The 17,169-nt window shown below is 39.7% G+C and overlaps 1 protein-coding gene across 1 annotated transcript in view; it reads right to left on the minus strand.

Moving 5' to 3' along the window:
- The window catches only part of IL12RB2 (interleukin 12 receptor subunit beta 2), an 83,067-nt gene that overhangs the window by 22,156 nt on the left and 43,742 nt on the right, over positions 1 to 17,169 (minus strand). The window contains exons 10-12 of the mRNA XM_010357075.2: positions 5,716 to 5,916; positions 1,197 to 1,295; positions 953 to 1,111 (exon numbers count right to left, since the gene is read on the minus strand). Of these exons, the coding sequence (XP_010355377.2) occupies positions 953 to 1,111; positions 1,197 to 1,295; positions 5,716 to 5,916 (459 nt within the window). The remainder of the gene's footprint in view (positions 1 to 952; positions 1,112 to 1,196; positions 1,296 to 5,715; positions 5,917 to 17,169) is intronic.

A 17,169-nucleotide genomic window follows, 5' to 3' on the forward strand; every position in this document is an offset into this window, starting at 1 on the left:
ACTAACTCTCATAAAGAAATACAAATGTTCCTTCTTTATGATAAATATTCCTGAAAGCTAGCTTCTTACAAAATAAAGAGAAGGTCAAGTCAAGAAAAACAAAAACTCCGAATAAATCAAAGATTGGAACATCAAGTGTGGCAAGTGACTTGGAACTATACCTGAATGAGTGATCCATGACATCATTTGAGACAACACTCTAGCTAGAGTTTATTTTAATTGCTTTAGTTTTATACTTATAGAATAATTTTGGGCCATAAAGTGTTACTTAAACTGCATCATATTTTATCCATTTTAAGAAGAAAGTAATATGCTATAATAGTAATTGCAAATGTTGGGATTTAAAAGTTCTCCAAATGCATTTCTTGTGAACCTCAAAGCCTATACAGGATTGGCAGGGTGCTGTGGCCCACACCTATAATCCCAGCACTTTGGGAGGCTGAGGTAGGCAAATCGCTTGAGCCCAGGAGTTGGTAGACCAGCCTGGACAACACAGGGAGACTCTGTCTCTACAAAAAAAATTAAAAATTAGCTGGACATGGTGGCATGTACCTGTAGTTCCCACTACTTGGGAGGCTGAGGCAGAAGGATTGCTTGAGCCCAAGGAGGTCAAGGCTGCAGTGAGCAGTGATTGCACCCCTGCACTCAGCCTGGGCAACGGAGTGAGGCACTGTCTCAAAAAAGACAAAGAAGTCAATAGTCCATTTACTTCATTTCTCTATCCTTAGCAATTTGCTTGGCACATAACGCATATTTAATAACTTTCTGTTTGTGTGTTTAGATGTCTTTTCTAATTATTCATTCAGTTAACTTTACAAGTATTTATGGAGTACTTACTATGTGCCAGGCATTGCGCTAGCACATGTGTGTAGATATGCACACACACCTCCTTGTGTTTTACTGAAATCCAAACAAGAAGGCCCTACTCACTGCATTTGGTTCTCACACATACCACAGAGCTGAGGCTGGGAGTTGGAGTCCCGTTCCTTCCAGTATATCCTGTAATGGAGGAGGCAGCCCATTTGCTCCTGGACTGGAATGCTGTTCCATGAAATTAAAATGCTCCCCTTTTCCTCTGTGATGGCATTAATATGGGGGCCACTCAGTGGTGCTGTAAAATAGGGCACAGGAGGCTTCTGTCACCCTCCAAATCCAAATCATTAAAGCAAAATTTGGCAAAAGTTTCCAAGACTTACCTTTGTGCTTAGAGTTACCCAGGATGGAGCTGCATCCTCCTTGATCCTCTGAGAGTGCATACACACGGATTTCATAACAGGTGTAGGGTTTTATGTTCTCTGCAAGGAAAAGGGAATTCCCTTAACAGCCGTGCCATTACTGGTGAGTCACTAAAGGCAGCCTTTTTATTATCTGATACAAATGCTTTCAAGGTGTTTCTTGCCTTTTCCTAGTTTAAAGATGGTTCAAGCACAGTCTGGACTGATGACCTATGTTACAAATTCTCAGCATCTGATTTGCCATGACGTTGGCTTCTGGAAGTGACTGCTCCCAACTTCAAAGGATGAGATCAACCAACCAACCAACGAACCTGAGTTTCTTTCCATATAAACAAACGATATCACCGTGATTAAGAAGGAGACAAAAGCTATTTGAGTTCCAACACAGATTTAAATGTAACCACACACACACACACACACACACACACACACACACACACCCAGACTGCTTTTGAAACAAACCAAACAACTTGCCTTCAAGAAAAAAAACCTTTTGATTTCTACAAATAAAGCATTTGCAGTTTACAGGAAAGTGAGGCTGGAATTTTGCAGGCATAGAACCTGAATGGCTTTTCTAATTCCATGATGCTTACCAAGATCTGACAGGGCAGATGACACACTCAGGCATAACTAACCAGGGTGCTCTGGGTGCAATCCAACCCCTGTTACCCCACCTCCTCTCCCTCTATGTTCCAGTTAGATTTCAGTTGCTTCCCAGCCTGGAAGATTTAAAAGGTACTTGGGAATTGTTAATGCTCCTTCCTGGCTTTTAAACGGCCACACTTTCAATTTTCTGTCAGTCATGAAGCTTTTTGGCAAGTCTTTCTTCCCTGCCAGAATTCCTTATTTCCATGAATCTCAGATTTCTACTGCTTGTGAACAAAGGCCCCTTTCATAGATACCTCTCCTGATATACTTTTACATTTCAAATGAACATTTAAAGGAAAAAGAGATAACTCCTACTAGGTAACTATAGTATCAGGGAGGCAAAGTAAGGACCCTCTCCAGTACTGATTAATGCCCAGCCGATAGGTAGCCAGGGTCCCCTACGCTGACAGTTGATTAGGGTTTAACTTTTTTTTTTTCAGGAAGAATAATTTTATATCATAGAATAGTTTATTAAATTATGTGTGTTTTATATGAAAATCCATTGCCCATTAAATATTCCAGCAAATAGCACATAAAACTCATTTGCACAACCAGTGCTGTCGGAAGAGACCATGACAAGATCAGAACACATGCCATGGGTAAATTCCAATTTGAGTTCATGAACCAAGTGAAGTGGAGAAAAGGACACAGTCAGCTTAGTATGGTAATCCAAAGACTCCTCAGGGGTGGGATTGACACCAAGAAGCCCAAAGGGCAACATGGAATATGAAATCATATTTCATGTAGGAGGGGCCAGTGAGTAGCTTTCAGCCCCCAGTGCCTGGCTGTTCTGCCCCTAGTCATGAAAGGGGCCAACCAACCACTGCCTTATGGAGGCATGGGAGTTCCAGATAAGCTCATTAGGCAGACAGTTCCCTTGTATTTTGCCATCCAAAATGTGAATTCAGGACAGAGGCCTTGGAAACTGCTGCATTAGAAGCTGTGGTTTATTTTTGTGAATGGCTCACCTTTAGTGGAGGAGAGAAGACAATGGCTTCGGAATTCAGCTGACATTTCCCTTTCCACCAAGAGTAGAGCCCTCATAGCAAGTTTGTTCCCCAGTTCTGGCCTCAGGAACTCCTATTTTACTGGCTGATTCTTGTATGAATACTCCCTAACAATATCTGCTCCCCACCTCAAAACCTTCAGTGGATGAAGCCCATACTCCTAAGACTTTTTTTTCCTTTCTAGAGTCTGGCTGCAATTTCCAGACTCATTTCCCCCCACTCACATACATACATACATACCTAGTACCCTTCAGCAAAGTCCCTGCCCCCATGTTTATAAACCATCACTTCGGTGGTTTTTCTGCAGAAAGCTAATTTCACCTCGTAAGTGTGGGAGAAGGCAAACATTCGATGACTGGTAACAAGGAAGAAGGCAAAAGAGGGCAGAAGAGGGCCCCCAACAACTCTAGGCGCAGGGAAGGTTTTCTAGACACCATGATGTTATGTATTTGTAAAAGGAGTGCCTCTATATGGTCAGAAGCATTTTCACCCAGGCAGAACGGGACTAGTCTCTAGCCTAGCCTCCATCAACCTATAAATCAAGAGCTGGGCTGTATTCTGGCCCACTCCAAAATGCCCAAATCTGCCCCAGCCAGATGCTGGGAAAAGGCTGGTGAAAATCAGTAACAGTGAGTGATTTTACTGACTGGGGGGGCCATTTTGAATTAATAATAACCATGAATTGTTAAAATAATATTTAAGTGTTTATTTCCAGACTGTAACATCAACATAAACTAATACCTAACCAAGTGTTTCCAAGCAGGAGAACAACTTTAATAAAGTCATTTTATTCATTAGTATATAGATTTTTTTTTTTGATGGAGTCTCACTCTGTCACCCAGGCTGGAATGCAATGGCGTAATCTCGGCTCACTGCAATCTCCATTTCCCCGGTTCAAGCAATTATTCTGCCTTAACCTCCTGAGTAGCTGGGATTCCAGGTGCCCACCACCACGCCCAACTAATTTTTGTATTTGTAGTAGAGATGGGGTTTCGCCATGTTGGCCAGGCTGGTCTCGAACTCCTGACCTCAGGGGATCTGCCCACCTCCGCTTCCCAAAGTGTTGGGATTACAAGAGTGAGCCACTGTGCCCAGCCTAGTATATTGATTTAATTCAAATGAATATTATTTCTAAAGTGCATAAAGACACTTATTTCACTAAGTATGGAAAACATCTCTCTTGCCATATAGTTCAAACTATCCCACAGGGATAAGTCCTAATACAGCTTATAATAATGTTTACAATTTCATAGCAGCTTAAAGTTTGGTAAATGCTTTTTCTATTCACTTTCACCTGATTTGATGGGCATAACAGCCCTGAAAGAAAACTGGTTCTACTGCAAAAACTCTAGGGACAGGGAACACACTGCCTTGAGAGGTAATCGATTGTCCCATTAGAGACCATCAAAGGCAGGACACTTCTTTTTCAAAATTGAGCTGATAGCTACTTCTTTTATAATTTCCACACAGGGCTTTAGTTTTTCTCTCCAGAGTAACAAAGGAAAACATACTCTTTTGTGTGTAAAGTCAAAACCAGCAACAGTCATCGAGCCGTCCCATTCCCATGCCCATCTAGAATTCTCTCTTCTAGGCTAAATGGTTTCCAGATTAGAAGTTCCAGGCTCCTAATAACTCGGTCATCTTCCTTTGGATGCTTACTGGGTTATGTAGGCAGCATTCTATTTAAGGGTAGTGATGAAAAATTAACCTGCTAGAACTCTGAGCAGCAAGACTGTTAAAGAGGTATGGAGTTAAGGATGGACTCATGTATTATCAAGCAGTGTGCTATTTATTTCATTTGTATAAATCTTGTCACCTTAAGCAGGGTGTGTATATCCTCCTAGACAGGTGTAATGATTGTTATAGAGACATTATAGGATTTAGAGCTTGAAAACCTTAAAATATTAGCTCTGTCTCATGTAATAATAGTAATATTGATGAGAGCTAAATTACTGAACCCTTAAAATGTATTAGGCACTGTTCAAAACATTTTCCACGAAGTAATTCAGCTAGTCTTCATAATAACCCAATGAGGTAGGTAATATTATTATCCTAATTTTTCAGATGAGGAAACTGAGGCACAAAGGGGTTAAGTAACTTGCCCTAGATCACACAGACAGAGCCAAGACTCAAACTCAGGTAGTATGGCTGCAGAGCCAGAACTTTAAACCACTGATTCAATTCAGTGCTGAATTTATGCTTAACAATGACATTAAGTTCTGCCCAATCATTTTAATGTATTTTCAAATGCGTCCTCTCACTTGATTCTAACCACTGACAGATTAGGAAACTGAGGATTAGAAATACCAACTGTCATATAGATAATTCTGGATTTATTACTACACAATAAGTAGCAGAATTGAGAATGAAGGATTTCCTGGTTTCCTCATTTACACAATGGCCATACCGACTCTTACTGAAAATGATTGCTTTGAGAGTTATTAAATAAATGAATTCCCCACACAGTTAAGGATGGCCTCATGTATTATCATGCAGTGTGCTATGATAAACAAAGGTGTCTATTACACTGGCCAGTTAACTTAGCTCTCAGCCATACTTGTTTGGTTCAATTATTCATTCATCTTCTTTGGCATTGTGCTAGGGATATGGATTTTCCGTAAATAATAGAGTTTTTGGTCAACCAGTTGGTCTTTTATGTCTGCAGTGGAGTATTCTAAAGTGCTGCTGGATGGACTCTAGGTCATCAGTCTCTCTTATCATCTAGCCACCTGTAATTGAAGGCAGGGTTCTGGCTCTTTTCTGCAGTTTCCCCAAACAAATGTGAACTTAGTAACCCTCCAGAAGGAAGGTAAACGATTAGGTACCTGAAATCAGAGCAGACACATTGTAAGGGGGACTCCGCAGCCAGTTTAGAGGGATCTGTGTGTCATCCCCTGGATGGAGCTGTCTCCATTCCACCACGTACTCCTGCACAGCAGAGAGATCTTTCCTGGGAGGCTGCCAAGTCACCAGAATGTTGCCCATGCTCTCTGAGTTTGCAGAGACCTGGCGAGGAGCTAGCAACCCTTTATCCGGCAGAAAGAGGAGAAACAAAATTAAAAAAGAGGAGGGATAAAGATTTAAACAACAACAAAAAGAGCCAAACAGCTTATCCCAACGAAGTTTTTGGAAGAATATCTACTTATTTTAAAGACTTTGGAGTCACGGATTTAAGTTCATTCCATTTCTCAGTTCATGGAGAACTAACATCAGCTTGTTCAAACATTACATAAAATGTCATGTGCACAATTATTTTCCCCTTCATCTTCCATTCCTTTCTCTCTCTTTTCTTTTCTTTTTTCTTTTCCTCCCCTTCCTCCCCTTCCTCCCTTTCCTCCCTTTCCTTCCTTCCCTCCTTCCCTCCTTCCTTCCTTCCTTCCTTCCTTCCTTCCTTCCTTCCTTCCTTCCTTCCTTCCTTCCTTCCTTCCTTCCTTCCTTCCTTCCTTCCTTCCTTCCTTCTTCCTTCCTTCCTTCTTTCCTTCCTTCCTTCTTTCCTTCCTTCTTTTTCTCTCTCTCTCTCTCTTTCTTCTTCTTTTTTTTTTCTTAAGACAGGGTCTTGCTCTGTCACCCAGGCTGGAGTGCAGTGTCATAAGCACAGATCACTGCAGCCTCAACCTCCCAGATTCAAGTGATCCTCCCACCTTAGCCTCCTGAGTAGCTGGGATCACAAGCGCATGTCACTACACACAGCTAATTTTTTTTTTTTTTTTTTGGTTAGACAGAGACAAGGTTTTGCTACATTGCCCAGGCTGATCTCAAACTCCTGGGCTCAAGTGATCCTCCTGCCTCAACCTCTCAAAGTGCTTGGATTACAGGCATGAGCCAACATGCCTGGCTCCATTCCTTTTTCTATTTCTATAGCCTCAAAGGTGCCTAATCTTTGTGAATATATTAGGCATCTTTCTAATCCATCTTCCATATATTTATTTAGACAAATTCCTATCCTTGAAATTTAGTGTTATTTTGTGCATATGTGTTGAATTTTCATGAAATGTATTGGGAGATAAATCTAATGCTTTTTCTTTTTTTCACTCAATATTATGTTTCTGCGACATAAACATCCTGCTGCTATTATGTAAATCCGACTCATTTTTTCAGACTGCTACCTAAACCCTTTACTTGTCCAATATTTGAGTGACAAGCAGGAAGTTCTTTTGGAGTGTTTGCAAACACAAACAAGGATGCAATGAATATTCTCTTGCATGTTCTCTTGTGTGCCTGTGCAAGAATGTTTCTGTGTTTCTGGATATATACGCATAGAATTGCTTGATTATAGAGCAAATTCACATATTGTTTTACCAAATACTGCCAGATTTATCTCTAAAATAGCCACTTGACATTCCAGCAAGAAAAGCATGAAGGCTCTCATTTCTCCACCAATACTTAGTATTCTCTGATTTTCTAATTTTTATCAATCTGGTATATATAAAGTGGTATTTAATTGTGGTTTTATTTTCATTTTTCTTTTTTTTTTTTTTTCTTTGAGATGGAGTCTTGCTCTATCTTGCCCAGGCTGGAGTGCAGTGGCACCATCTCAGCTCACTGTGGCCTCCACCTCCCAGGTTCAAGCAATTCTCCTGTCTCAGCCTCCCGACTAGCTGGGACTACAGGTGTGTGCCACCACACCTGACTAATTTTGTATTTTTAATAGAGACGGGGTTTCACCATATTGGCCAGGCTGGTCTCAAACTCCTGACCTCAGGTGATCCACCTGCCTCAGGCTCCCAAAGTGCTGGGATTACAGGTGTGGGCCATTGCACCCCGCCATTTTTCTGATTTCTTATGAAGCTGAGTTTCTTTTCATATATTACTAGTTATTTGACTTTCTCCTTCTGTGAACTGCCAATTCATATACTTCACTCATTTCCATTGGGTTTCCTGCACTCTCTCTGATTTGCAGGCAGCTTTTTGTATTCTAGATTTTAGTCTTAACTTACCAGTTTTCATTTTATTTATTTATTTATTTATTTATTTATTTATTTATTTATTTATTTATTTTGAGACAGAGTCTCGCTCTGTCGCCCAGGCTGGAGTGCAGTGGCCGGATCTCAGCTCACTGCAAGCTCCGCCTCCTGGGTTCACGCCATTCTCCTGCCTCAGCCTCCCGAGTAGCTGGGACTACAGGCGCCCACCACCACGCCTGGCTAGTATTTTTGTATTTTTTAGTAGAGACGGGGTTTCACCGTGTTAGCCAGGATGGTCTTGATCTCCTGACCTCGTGATCCTCCCGTCTCAGCCTCCCAAAGTGCTGGGATTACAGGCTTGAGCCACCGCGCCCGGCCAATTTACCAGTTTTCAACAGTATCTTACCCTAGCCTGTCAACTCTCTGATAACTTAATGACACATATATAGCTACTTTGATGTTGGTAAATTTATCCATGGCTTGTGTACTTTACGTCTTATTTATGAAATCCTTCTATTCTAGGGTCATGAAGATACTCAACTACCTTTTCTCCTATTGGTTTTGTTTTACCTTTCACATTTAGGTTTTTAAATTCAAATCCAACAAAAGAGTTTTTTTTTTTTTTTTAATGGGGGAGAATAAATTTTACTGTTTTTCCACCTGGTGAGTCAATTTTTCCCTATGTCATCACATTTGGCATCTCATCCCTGTCATATACCAAGTTTCATATAATCATGGGTCTGTGTCTGGGTTGACCACTTTACCAGAAAATAGTGTTCATGTTACCAGGCTTTGTAATGTCTGACTATTTGGTCAGCGAAGTCCTTTCCTTTTTGCTCTTCTTTATTTTATTTATTTATTTATTTTGAGACAGAGTCTCCCTCTGTTGCCTAGGTTGGCATGCAGTGATGAAATCTTGGCTCACTGCAACCTCCGCCTCTGCGGTTCAAGCGATTCTCCTGCCTCAGCCTCCCGAGTAGCTGGGATTACAAGCGTGTGCCACCATGCCTGGCTAATTGTTTGTATTTTTAGTAGAGATGGGGTTTCACCATGTTGGCCAGGCTGGTCTCCAACTCCTGACTCAAGTGATCCGTCTGCCTCAGCCTTTCAAAGTGCTGGGAATACAGGCGTGAGTCACCATGCCCAGCGCTCTTCTTTTTTTCAAAATGGTCTTAAATATTCATGAAACTTTATACTTCCATATAGCTTTTAGCATCTGTTTGTCAGAGTCATCTTCTATATCATTTAATGGAGTTTTAAAAATTCCTCCTTAAAGTTTCTATGTGTTCTTTGTTAGGTTAATTCCTAGACCCTTTATACTTTTTTTTTTTTGAGACGGAGTCTCGCTCAGCTGTCCAGGCTGGAGTGCAGTGGCGTGATCTCAGCTTACTGGAACTACTGTCTCCTGGGTTCAAGCGATTCTCCTGCCTCAGCCTCCTGAGTAGCTGGGATTACAGGCACCTGCCATCATGCCCGTCTAATTTTTGTATTTTAGTAGAGACGAGGTTTCACCATGTTGGGCAAGCTGGTCTTGAACTTCTGACCTCAGGTGATCCACCTGCCCCGGCCTCCCAAAATGCTAGGATTACAGCCATGAGCCACTGTGCCTGGCCTTTTTTGGTTTTTTTTTTTTTTTTTTTTTTTTGAGACCATCTCACTCTGTCACCCAGGCTGGAGTGCAGTGGCGTGATCTTGGCTCACTGCAACCTCTGCCTCCTGGATTCCAGCGATTGTCCTGCCTCAGCCTCCCCTGTAGCTGGGATTATAGGCATTCACCACCACACCTGGCTAATTTTTGTGTTTTCAGTGAGACGGGGTTTCAACATGTTGGCCAGGCTGGTCTTGAACTCCCGACCTCAAGTGATCCATCCACCTTGGCTCCCAAAGTGCTGGGATTACAGGTATGAGCCACCACGCCTGGCCAATACTTTTGGTTTGCTCTTTAAGTGGCATTTTATTTTCCACTACTTTTTCTACTGCTAATCTGTGTGCGTTATTCTGGCAAACCTACTAAACTAATAATTTGCTGCCCTTGCTGAATGTTTCATGTAAATAATTTTATTAGCAACACACTTAAAACATATCCTCTTTACAATCTTTGAATTAAATTCCTTATTTCCTTTTTTGGTTCCTATCATATTGCAAGTTTTTAAGAGAATGTGCCTATATCGTTTTCTTGAGATCATGTATGCTGCATGTTTTTGGTAGAAAGTCTCTAAAATGCTAAAAAGTTTTCTTTTATTCATAGTTTTCGGAGTTTTTATTTTTATGAAATACATATATTTATTAAAGTTTTTTTAACTTTTTTTTTTTTTTTTACAGCTGGTAAAAACATCCTTTTTTTCCCCCTCTTTCAGTTCTAATGTGATAAATTACATGGATACATTTTTCTGATATTGACCCATCCTTGTATTCTTGGGATCAACCCTACTTGATCATTCTGTAGTTTTCTTTTTTGACTGAGACTTTCGAAAAATAGACTTTATTTTTTAGAAACAGTTTTAGGTTCTAAACAGAATTGAGCAGAAGGTATAGAGATATCCCATATACCTCTGTCCCTACATATGCATAGCCTCTCCTAATATCAAAATCCTGTATCAAAGTGGAACATTTGTTACAATCGATGAACCTACATTGACACATCATTATCACCAAAGTCCATCATTTACATTAGGGTTTATTCTTGGTGTTGTACATTCTATGGGTTTAGGCAAATGTATAATAACATGTATTCACTATTATAGTATCATACAGAGTGGTTTCACTGCCCTAAAAGTCCTCTGTGCTTCATGTATTCATCTCTCCCTTCCTCCACCCTTGGCAGCCACTGAATCCTTTATCTATAGTTCTGCCTTTTCCACAACATCATATATCTGGAATCATACAGTATGTAGCCTTTTTTTTTTTTTTTTTGCTGGGAGACGGAGTCTCGCTCTGTCCCCCAGACTGGAGTGCAGTGGTGCGATCTCAGCTCACTGCAAACTCCGCCTCCTGGGTTCATGCAGTTCATTCTCCCGCCTCAGCCTCCCGAGTAGCTGGGACTATAGGCGCCCGCCACCATGCCCGGTTAATTTTTTGTAGAGACGGGATTTCACCGTGTTAGCCAGGATGGTCTCGATCTCCTGATCTCGTGATCCGCCCATCTCAGCCTCCCAAAGTGCTGGGATTACAGGCGTGAGCCACCGCGCCCAGCCGGTATGTAGCCTCCTCAGATTGGCTTCTTTCACTTTGTTACATGCATTTAGGGGTACTCCAAATCTTTTCGTGGTTTGAGAACTCATTTGTTTTTACCACCAAGTAATATTTAATTATCTACAAGGACCACCATTTATTTATCTATTCACCTACTGAATAATATCTTGGTTTTTTTTCCCCCCAAGTTTTGGCAATTGTAGACAAAACCGTGTAAACATTCATGTGCAGGTTTTTGTGTGGATATAAGTTTTGAGCTCATTTGGGTAAATACCAAAGAGTGTGATTGCTAGATCATATGGTAAGAGTATGTTCAGTTTTGTAAGAAACTGCCAATTTCTCCAAAGTGGCTCTTCCATTTTGCATGCCCATTAGCATTGAATGAGAGGTTTTGTTACTCCACATCCTTGCCAGCATTTTGTGTTCTCAGTGTTTTAGATTTTAGCCATTCTAGTAGGTGTATAGTGATACCTCATTGTTGCTTTAATTTGCAATTGTCTAATAACATGATGTTGGTCATCATTTTACATGCTTATTTGCCATCTTCTTTGGTGAGGTGTCAATTGCATCTCTTGCTCATTTTTGATTGGTTGTCCCTTTTCTTATTGTTAAATTTTAAGTGTTCTTTGTATATTTTGGATAACAGTGCTTTATAAAGTACGTCTATTGCAAGTATTTTCTATAGTCTGTGTCTTCTCACTCTCTCGATAGTGTCTCTCACAGAGCAGACATTTTTAATTCTAATGAAGTTCAGCATACCAGTTCTTTCTTTCATAGATCATGTCCTTGGTCTTGTATCTAAAAAGTCATTGCCATACCCAATGTCATCTACATTTCCTCCTGTGTTATCTTCTGAAAGTTATATAGTTTTTCATTTTATAGTTAAGTCTATGATGCACTTTGAGTTAATTTATTATGAAGAGTTAAGGTCTATGATTCATTTATTTTTGCATATAAATGTCCAGTTGTTCCAGCACCATTTGCTGAAAAGACTGTCTTTGCTCCATTGTATTACCATTGTTCATTTGTAAAGATCACTTGAATATAATTATGTGGGCCTATTTCTTGATTATCTATTCTATATCGTTGATTTATTTGTCTATTGTTTCACCAATACAGTGGGTGAGAGGAGACATCCTTGGTTTGTTCCTTATTTTAGTGGAAAAACTTCCAGTTTCTCATCATTAAATATGATATTAACTGTAGGGTTTTTGCAGATTTTTTTTTATCAAGTAGATGAAATTCCCTTCTCTTCCTAGTTTGCCAAAAGTTTTTAATCATGAATGCATGTTGGCTTTTGTCAAATGCCTTTTCTGCATCTATTGATATGATCATCTGATTTTCTTCTTTAGCCTGTTATATAATGAATTGCATTATTTGATTTTTTCTTTTTTTTTTAATTAAAAAAAAAGTAGAGACAAGGTCTTGCTATGTTGCCCAGACTGGTCTCAAACTCCTGGGCTCACACGATCCTCCCACCTCGGCCCCCTAAGGTGCTGGGATTACAGGCATGAGCCACCATGCTCAGTCACATTAACTGATTTTTAAATATTGAACCAGCTTTGCATACCTGGAGTAAATCCCCCTACACTGGTCATGGAGGATAATTTTTTTTCATATATTGTTGTATTTGATTTGCTAATATTTTGTTGAGGATTTTTGCATCTATGTTCATGTGAGATACTGGTCTGCCTTTTTTTTTTTTTCTTGTAATATTTTTGGTTTTGGTATTTGGCCTAATATAATGAGTTTGGAAGTGTTTTCTCTGGCTTTATCTCCTGGAAGAGATTGTAGATAATTAGCATGATTTCTTTTCCTTAAATATATGGTAGAATTCACCAGTGAACTTATCTGAGGCTAGTTCCTTCTGCTTTGGAAGGTTATTCATTATTGATTCTATTTCGTTAATAGGTATAGACCTATTCAAATTGTCTATTTCCTCTTGTGTTAGTTTTGGCAGATTGTGTCTTTTAATGAATTGGTCCATTTCATCTAGATTATCAAATTTGTGGGCACAGAGTTGTTCATAGTATTTGATTATTATCCTTTTGATATCCATGGGATCAGTGATGAGAGCCCCTTTTTATTTATGATATTGGTAATTTTCATCCTCTTTCTCTCTTTTTTTTAGTTAACCTGGCTAGAAATTTTATAAATTTTATTGATCTTTTTAAAGATTCAGCTTTTGGTTTCATTAATTTATCTCTTTATTCCAGTTTTGAATTTCATTTATTTCTGCTCTGATTATTATTATTATTACTACTACTTGCTTACTTTGGGGTTATTTGATCCATTATTTTTTTAGTTTCCTAAGGCAAAAGCTTAGATTCTTGATTTTACACCTCTCTTCTTTTCTAATGTATTCATTCAATGTTATAAATTTTCCTCTAAGCACTGATTTTGCTGCATTCCATAAATTTTGATGTTTTATTTTTATTTTCAATTAGTTCAAACTATTTCAAAATTTCTCTTGAGAAATTGGTCTCTTATTCTTTGACCAATGTTTTATTTAGAACTGTGTTGTTTAATCTCTATTTTGGGATTTTCCAGTTATCTTTCTGTTACTGATTTCTAGTTTATTTCCCCTGTGGTCTGGGAGCAAACAGTGCATGGTATCTATTTTTTAAAATTTGTTAAAGTGTATTTTATGGCCCAGAATATGGTCTATCTTGGTGAATGTTCCATATAAGCATGAGAAGAATGTGTATTATGCTGTTGTTAGATGGAGTTGGCTACAGATGTCAATTTTGTTTAGTTGATTGAGGATGCTGTTGAGTTCAACTTTGTCTTTAATGATTTTCTGTCTGCAGTCTTTGTCCTGTCTGCAGGATCTGTCCATTTCTGACACAGTGGTCTTGAAGTCTGACTATGGTAGTGGATTCATCTATTTCTCCTTGCAGTTCTATCAGTTTTTGGCTCATGCATTTTGATTGTTGTTAAGTCTATACACATTAAAGATTGTTATGTTTTCTTTGAGAATAGACTCCTTTATCATTAAGTAATGCTCTGAGTTACCACTGATAACTTTCTCTGCTTCGAAGTCTGTTCTGTCTGAAATTAATACAGCTACTCCAGCTTTCTGGCTAATGTTAACATGGCAAATCTTTCTCTATCTGTTTACATTTGCTCTATATGTGTCTATTTTAAAATTTATTTATTTATTTTGAGACAGAGTCTCCTTCTGTCTCACAGGCTGGAGTGCAGTGGTGTGATCTCAGCTCACTGCAGCCTCCGCCCCCTGGGTTCAAGCGATTCTCCTGCCTCATCCTCCCAAGTAGCTGAGATGATAGGCGTGCACCACCATGCCCGGCTAATTTTTGCATTTTTAGGAGAGACAGAGTTTCACTATGTTGGCCAGGCTGGTCTTGAACTCCTGACCTCAAGTGATCCGCCTGCCTTAGCCTTCCAAAGTGCTGAGATTACAGGCGTGAGCCACACTGCCAGTCTATATGTCTATATATTTAAAGTTGGTTTCTTATAGACAACTATAGTCTTGTTTTTTATCCACTTTGACTGTTTTGTAATTGCTGTTTTTAGTACAGTGATGTTCAAAATAACTTCATGGAGTTGGAGTAATGTGTACTACATGTGTTACTATTTTCTATTTGTTGCCTTTGTCATCTATCCCTTGTTTTGTCATTCTTTTTCTGCCATCTGTGGTTTTAATTGATCAGTTTATATGATTTCATTTTCTGCCCCTTTTTAGCATATCAGTTATATTTCTTTTAAAATGGTTTTTAGTGTTTGCTCTACTGTTTGCAATATACATTTACAACTAATTCAAGTACCCTTTCAAATAACAATATACTGTTTCATGAGTAGCAGAAATACCTTAAATAGCAAAATAATCCAAAGTCCTCCCTCTTATCCCTTGCTGGGATTCATTGCTATCATTCATTTCACTTATATATAAGCATGCATAAGCATTTGTAATACACAAACATATGTAATCAAATACATTGTTACTATTGTTGTTTTGAATGAACTGCTGTTAGGTCGATTAAGAATAAGAATAATTCGGTGGCTCAAGCCTGTAATCCCAGCACTTTGGGAGGCCGAGACGGGCGGATCACGAGGTCAGGAGATCGAGACCATCCTGGCTAACACAGTGAAACCCCGTCTCTACTAAAAATACAAAAACTAGCCGGGCGAGGTGGCGGGCGCCTGTAGTCCCAGCTACTCGGGAGGCTGAGGCGGGAGAATGGCGCAAACCCGGGAGGCGGAGCTTGCAGTGAGCTGAGATCCGGCCACTGCACTCCAGTCCGGGCGACAGAGCGAGACTCCGCCTCCAAAAAAAAAAAAAAAAAAAAAAAAAAAAAAAAAAGAATAAGAATAATTGCCCAAGCGCGGTGGCTCATGGCTGTAATCCCAGCACTTTGGGAGGCTGAGGCAGGTGAATCACCTGAAGTTGGGAGTTCGAGATCAGCCTGACCAACATGGAGAAACCCTGTCTCTACTAAAAATACAAAATTAGCTGGGCGTGGTGGCACATGCCTGTAATCCCAGTTACTAGAGAGGCTGAGGCAGGAGAATCACTTGAACCTAGAAGGCAGAGGTTGTGGTGAGCTGAGATCACGCCATTGAACTCTAGCCTGGGCAACAAGAAGGAAACTCCGTCTCAAAAAAAAAAAAAAACAAAGAGTAAGAATAATTGGCTGGGTGCAGTGGCTCACGCCTGTAATCCCAGCACTTGGGAAGCCGAGGCGGGTGGATCACAAGGTCAGGAGATCGAAACCATCCTGGTCAACATAGTGAAACCCCATTTCTACTAAATATACAAAAATTAGCTGGGTGTGGTGGCACGTACCTGTAATCCCAGCTACTTGGGAGGCTGAGGCAGGAGAATTGCTTGAACCAGGGAGTTGGAAGTTGCAGTGAGCCAAGATCATGCCACTGCACTCCAGCATGGTGACAGAGCAAGACTCTGTCACGAGAAAAAAAAAGAGTAATTAAAGTTTGTATTTTACCTTCACTTATTTCTTCTTTGATGTTCTTCCTTTTTCTATATAGTTCCAAGTTTCTGACTTATCTCATTTTCCTTCTCTTTGACAAACTTCATTTCACATTTTTTGCTAGGCAGGTCTACTGGCAACAAATTTATTCAATCTTTATCTGGGAAGTCCTTATTTCTCCTTCACTTTTGAAGGATAATTTCACAGGGTATAGACTGCTAGGTTGGTGGGCTTTTTTTCTCTCAATACTTTAAATATTTTACTCTACTCTCTTCTTGCTTGCATGGTTTCTTTTTTTTTTTTTCTTTTCTTTTCTTTTTTGAGACGGAGTCTAACTTTATTACCCAGGGGGGTGTGCAGTGGCGTGATTTCAGCTCACTGCAACCTCTGCCTCCCAGGTTCAAGCAATTCTCTTGCATCAGCCTCCCAAGTAGCTGGGATTACAGGCACACGCCACCACGCTAAGCTGATTTTTGTATTTTTAGTAGAGATAGGGTTTCACCATGTTGGCCAGGCTGGTCTTGAACTCCTGACCTCAGGTGATCCACCCACCTTGGCCTCCTAAAGTGCTGGGATTACACGTGTGAGCCACCACGCCCGGCCTGCATGTTTTCTTTGAAGAAGTTAGATGTAATTCTTATCTTTGGTCTTATATTGATAAGTTTTCTTTTTCCTGTGGCTTCTTTCAAGAGTTTTTTCTTTATCTTTGATTTTCTGCAGTTTGAATGATGTATGTAGGTATAGTATTTGTTGTGGGTGGAGGGTGCCATTTACCCTGTTTGGTGTTCTTTAAGGTTCCTGGGTCTGTGGTTTGGTGTCTGACATTAATTTGAGAAATTCTCATTCATTATTGTTTCAAGTATTTCTTTTATTCCTTTCTTTTTTTTTTACCTTCTGGTATTTCCATTATGTGTATGTTACATCTTTTGTAGTTGTTCCACAGGTTTTGTATATGCTGTTATTTTTTTTAGTCTTTGTTCTCTTTGCTTTTCAGTTTTAGTGGTTTCTATTGACATATCTTGAAGCTTAAAAACTCCTCTCCCAGATATGTCTCTTTTACAAATCACCCATCAAAGACATTCTTCATTTGTTACACTGTTTTTGATCTCTAGCATTTCTTTTTTGATTCTTTCTTAGAATTTTAATCTCTCTGATTACCCTGCCCATCGGTTTTTGCAGGTTTTCTACTTTAACTGTTAGAGCCCTTAGCATATTAATCATAGTTGTTTTA

The sequence above is a fragment of the Rhinopithecus roxellana genome, chromosome 12, assembly GCF_007565055.1.
Source record: "Rhinopithecus roxellana isolate Shanxi Qingling chromosome 12, ASM756505v1, whole genome shotgun sequence".
Lineage (NCBI taxonomy): Eukaryota > Metazoa > Chordata > Mammalia > Primates > Cercopithecidae > Rhinopithecus > Rhinopithecus roxellana.